Source organism: Rhinopithecus bieti, unplaced genomic scaffold (genome assembly GCF_001698545.2).
Source record: "Rhinopithecus bieti isolate Rb0 unplaced genomic scaffold, ASM169854v2 scaffold_980, whole genome shotgun sequence".
NCBI classification, from domain to species: Eukaryota; Metazoa; Chordata; class Mammalia; order Primates; family Cercopithecidae; genus Rhinopithecus; species Rhinopithecus bieti.
The window spans coordinates 468,343-474,256 of record NW_016803338.1 but is presented as its reverse complement, the minus strand read 5'-3'; the positions used below and the strand labels follow the sequence as shown (position 1 = coordinate 474,256).

The following is a 5,914-nucleotide window of genomic DNA, read 5'->3' as shown; positions in this document are numbered from 1 at the left end:
CAGTGACGCAATCTCGGCTCACTGCAAGCTCCGCCTCCCGGGTTCACGCCATTCTCCTGCCTCAGCCTCCTGAGTAGCTGGGACTACAGGCGCCCGCCACCACGCCCGGCTAATTTTTTGTATTTTTAATAGAGACGGGGTTTCACTGTGGTCTTGATCTCCCGACCTTGTGATTCGCCCGCCTCGACCTCCCAAAGTGCTGGGATTATAGGCGTGAGCCACCGCGCCCGGCCTATTCATGAAACTTTTATGCCACATCCTTAATTTAGTTAAGTGAGTGACTCTAGTGTGCAGATTTCTTTGGTTGAAAATGAAACTAGCTAAGAGGAAACGTCTCTCTAAGAATTTGGTTAACACAGAATGAGTTGAGGAGCAAAATATACTGTTGTCAAATTGATAAAATCTCAAGCAATAAAATGATGAATAAATGCATAATTTAAGTTATGAAGAATAAAAACAGTTCTTTCTATCATCAAATTATCAAATGAGAAATAAGAAGCAGAAGGTTGATATGGAAAGAACATTTCAAATCCTCATATGAGCTCTGAGTTTTTTTCTAAACACATTGTCATTTTTCTGTAATGTCATATCCCATATGAAGTAAACAAAGGGCAAGTGGTCATATTAATTTGGGTATTTAAATTCTAAAGAAGACACACTAGCTTCTATGTAGTTAATTACATTTGCCTCAGTGAATCTTGAAGACTGAATTTTGTTTTTATTTTTATTTTTTGAGACGGAGTCTCGCTCTGTCACCCAGTCTGGAGTGCAGTGGCATGCACTCAGCTCACTGCAAGCTCCGCCTCCCGGGTTCACACCATTCTCCTGCCTCAGCCTCCTGAGTAGCTGGGACTACAGGCACTCGCCACCACACCTGGCTAATTTTTGTATTTTTAGTAGGGACGGGGTTTCACCGAGTTAGCGAGGATGGTCTTAATCTCCTGACCTCGTGATCCGCCCACCTCGGCCTCCCAAAGTGCTGGGATTACAGGCGTGAGCCACCGTGCCTGGCCTGAGCTTTGTTATTTTCATTTGAGATGGAGTCTTGCTCTGTCACCCAGGCTGGAGTGCAGTGGCATGATTTTGGCTCACTGAAACCTCCGCCTCCCAAGTTCAAGCGATTCTTCTGCCTCAGCCTCCTGAGTAGCTGGGATTACAGATGCCTGCCACCATGCCCAGCTAATTTTTGTATTTTTAATGGAGACAGGGTTTCACCATGTTGGCTAGGCTGGTCTTGAACTCTTGACCTCAAGTGATCTGTGCTGGAATTACAGGCATGAGCCACTGAGCCTGGCCCAGGACTGAGCTTTATATCAGCAGAATTCTAATTTTGATTTTTCTTTTCTATAACCTACCTGTGTGTGATCTCTTTTGTGTGTCAATCATTATTGATATTTTAATATTGACTTTCTTTAGTTCTAAGAGTTTGAGCCTAGTTCTGCTGTTAAGATGAAAGTCTAAAGGACTGAAAAGAGTAGGTGTGCAGAGTTTAGACTTTTCTGTGTGTGTGATCCAAAGTCCAAGCGAGGACACTGGCTTTGTTTAAGGACCACCTGCCTAACTTTTTAAGTTATCTTGAGCCTTGGTGTTTGCTCTGGTATTTTTTTGAGACGGACTCTTACTCTCCCCAGGCTGCAGTGCAGTGGGACGATCTTAGCTCACTGCAACCTCCCCATCCCAGGTTTAAGCAATTCTCCTGCCTCAGCCTCCCGAGTAGCTGGGATTACAGGCATGCACCACCACACCCAGTTAATTTTTGTATTTTCAGTAGAGACGAGGTTTCACCATATTGGCCACACTGATCTCAAACTACTGACCTTGTGATCTACCCGCCTTGGCCTCCCAAAGTCCTGAGATTACAGGCATGAGCCACCTCGCCCAGCCTAGTATTTTTAATTTATTATTAAAATAAGGTACATAATTATAATAAAATTAAATAAAAATTCAAACAATTAAAATAACATAGAGTGTAGAAGGTAAAAGTGTTTCTCCTTTTCTTCTTTTTCTATTACTAACCCATTTCCCAAAGATAACCACTGTTTGGAATATATACTTATTGATTTCCTTCTATATGGAAACAGTTGTAAGTGTACAGAGATATTACATACACAGAGAGAGAGAGACACGTATATTTTTAACAAAGACCATGCTAATCATATTCTAAAACTTGCTTTTCCCCCCACATAATAGAGCTGATTTTTTTTTTTTTTTGAGATGGAGTTTCGCTCTTGTTGCCCAGACTGGAGTACAATGGCACAATCTCGGCTCACCACAACCTCCGCCTTCCAGGTTCAAGCGATTCTCCTGTCTTAGCCTCCTGAGTAGCTGAGATTACAGGTGTCTCTGCCACCACGCCCAGCTAATTTTTGTATTTTTAGTAGAGACAGAGTCTTGTCATGTTGGCCAGGATGGTCTTGAACTCCTGACCGCCAGCGATCCACCCACCTCGGCCTCCCAAGTGCTGGGATTACAAGCATGAGCCACCATGCCCGGCCATAGCTGACATTTTCATGAATATATTAATAATACAGATATAGATCGTTTTTATTAATCGTCCCCTTAGAAATCATTTTATGGCTATAACATTTTTATATAATTACCACTTTTAAATGGATTTTCTTTTTTCTTCCATTCTTTTTACCCTCCTTTACTTCTTTCTTTTTTTGCTATTATAGCCTGAATTCTGATATTTTTTGAGACAATGCTTTTGAAATCTCTACTTGGCAATTATCTGGTACATTAAGCACTATAACTTTTTTTTTAGCAGCTTAAAACAACAATAAGTTTTGAAATATGATTTAGTAAAGTATATAGTAATTTTAAGGAACTAATAAAATTATAAAATAACAAACACAATAGAAAAGAAAATAAAACAATACAAGGAATAAAAATAATTTATAAATTTACACTTTTTTTTCTGGGTATATATGTAGGCTTCCATAAGCAAATGCAATGAGAAATGTACAATTCTCAGACTGGGCGCAGTGGCTCACGCCTGTAATCCCAGCACTTTGGGAGGCCGAGGTGGGTGGATCACCTGAGGTCAGGAGTTCGAGACCAGCTTGGCTAACATGGTGAAACCACATTTCTACTAAAAATACAAAAAATTAGCCGGGCATGGTGGCGTGCCTATAATCGCAGCTACTCAGGAAGCTGAGGCAGGAGAATTGGTTGAACCTGGGAGGCAGAGGTTGCAGTGAGCCGAGATCATGCCATTGTACTCCAGCTTGGGTAACAGGAGTGAAACCCTGACTCAAAAAAAAAAAAAAATTTACAATTCTCTTCAAAATAATTATTTTGATGGCTGCTTTTGATGGCTGATTATTTTGGATTGCTACTAGTCAGAAGGTAATTTTGTTTTCCTGTCTGTGATTTTATTTTCAGCTGCCCAGCTAGTGACACCTCCTGTAGACAAGGAAGCCGAGTTACTGTGTCAAGGAGAGGAAGAACTAGTTTCCCAAACAGACATTAAAACATTCTTGGAAGCCTTACCGGTAGGTTCAGTGGTGTGCTGGTCAATGTTTAACAACCAGCTCCACCCTCCAACCCCCCCGCAACCCCCCAAAAGAAAAGAGATTAGCCCTGGTTTGTACCATTTACTGTAAATGCTCTCACCATGGTGATTGCAAGTAAACAACAAGATATCAACCAGAGTGCACATTTTCTGAAAATTTAACAATTGACTGACACTAGCCGACTAGTGAGAGCTAGTTAGTTTGAGCTCTCACTAGTTAGTCTGAACTGACTCCACACACCCTTGAGTTGCTCTGAAATGGTTCCTCTGTTCTTATCTGTGGGATGCAATTAGAGCCAGCTTTAGGGACATATAATCTATGGAGTACAGGGCGCCTGATAGTAATTCCAGAGTTCAAGTACAGAGCTTTGTTTAATGTTCTGCTGTTACTGTTTTGAAATTCTTACTGTATTGAAGAAGAGGTTTGCCAAGCATGTAGCTGGACAACCCAGAGGGCAAGGGTTTCTGGTTTCTGTGCTGCTCCGCTCTGAAAGGACGGGTGGAAGGGGAAACGTTGGGAGAATTTGCAGTCTGTTCCTCACAATGTGATCACGATCCTTGGGAGACATGTGACAGTCTTCCCTGGGATTTGTGGTTCTTCCAGCAGACTTGGGTAATTTCTTTGCCAACATCTGTCAGCATCAATGAAGTTAGCTTGGTCTGGGAAATTTTTTGTTGTTTGTTTTCAATTGTGGTAAAATACATGTAACAAAATTTACCATCTTAATCAATTTTAAGTATACAGTTCAGTAATGTTAAATACCTTCACATTGTTGTGCAGACATTACCACCATCCATCCCAGAACTTTTTCATCATCTTTTAGTAAAACTTTGTACCCATTAAACAATAACTTCTCATTTTCTCCTTCCCTCCAACCCCTGGAAACCACTGTTCTACTTTCTCTGTCTATAAATTTGACTTTTCAGGGTACCTCATATAAGTAGAATCATACAGTATTTGTTCTTTTGTGACTAGCTTATTTCACTTAGTGTAAAGTCTTCAGGGTTCATCCAAGTTGCAGCATATCTCAGAATTTCCTTCCTTTTTAAAGGCTGAATAATATTCCACTGTGTGTATATACAATAAGTCCTCACTTACAAGGTTGATAGATTTTTGGAAACTGACTTTAAGTGATAGCATACTGTATAATGTATTTATTTTTATTTTAAATTTTTTTGTAGAGGTGGGGTTTCACTTTGTTGTCCAGGCTGATCTCAAACTCTTGGGCTCAAGCAATCCTCCCGCCTTACCCTCCCAAAGTGCTGAGATTACAGCCATGTACCACCACGCCCAGCCACATACCACATAATGAAACCAATTTTACCATAGACTAATTGATATAAACAAGAGTTGGCCAGTCATGGTGACCCACACCTCCAATCCCAGCACTTTGAGAGGCCAAGGCAGGCGGCTTACTTGAGGCCAGGAGTTCGAGACCAGCCTGGCCAACATGGTGAAATCCCATCTCTACTAAAAATACAAAAATTAGCCAGTCGTGGTGGTGCACGCCTGTAATCCCAGCTACTTGGGAGGCTGAGGCACAAGAATAGCTTGAACCTGGGAGGTGGAGGTTGCAGTGAGCTGAGATTGCATCACTGCACTCCAGCTTGAGCGACAGAGGGAGACCCTGTCTCAAAAAACGATAACAAAAAACCCTAAGAGTTAAGTTTCTATAGCATACAGTTCATTGTTTCACTTAAAGTCGGAGTTACCAAGAACCTACTGATGACTCTAAGTGAGGACTTACTGTACTCCATTTTGTTATTCACTCATCCATTGATGGACTCTTGGGCTGCTGCCACCTTTTGACTATTTTTAATAATGCTGCTATGAATGTTGGTGTAAAAATATCTCTTTGAGATGCTGCTTTCAATTCTTTTGTGTTTGTACCCATAAGTGGAAATGGTGGATTATATAGTCATTCTATTTTCAATTTTTTGAGGAACCTTCATTCTATTTTCCGCAGTGACTGTACCGTTTTACATTTCCACCAACTGTGCACACATCCTCAGCAACACTTCCTCACCAAGACGTATTATTTTCTTTCATTTTTGATAGTAGGCATCCTAATGGAAGTGAGGCCTTATTTCCTTGTGGTTTTGATTTGCTTTCCTTAATGACTAGGGCTGTCGAGCATCTTCTCATGTGCTTTTTGGCCATTTCTATATCTTCTTTAGAGAAATGTCTAAGTCCTTTGTTCATTTTCTAATTCAGTTGTTTGTAGAAGTTTTATTTTAATTTTTTTTTTTTTTTTTTTTTGGTAGAAATGTTTAATTCCTTTTTTCCTTTTTTAATTTTGTTTTTTGTGAAAGTTTTATTTTTAATTTTTTTTTTTTTTTTTTTTTTTTATCATTGTGTTACATACTTTTCCTCAAGAAGCAGTATGCTAACACTCTCTT

The 5,914-nt window shown here is 40.3% G+C and overlaps 1 protein-coding gene across 3 annotated transcripts in view; it reads left to right on the top strand.

Annotated features, from left to right (window-relative positions):
- Positions 1 to 5,914, top strand: part of CASP10 (caspase 10) — a 37,458-nt gene that overhangs the window by 11,611 nt on the left and 19,933 nt on the right. For all 3 annotated transcript variants that reach the window (XR_001886358.1, XM_017875873.1, XM_017875887.1), the window contains exon 5: positions 3,385 to 3,494. Coding sequence is in view for 2 of the 3 variants with exons in the window: in XM_017875873.1 (XP_017731362.1) it covers positions 3,385 to 3,494 (110 nt within the window). In the remaining variant the exon portion in view is untranslated. The remainder of the gene's footprint in view (positions 1 to 3,384; positions 3,495 to 5,914) is intronic.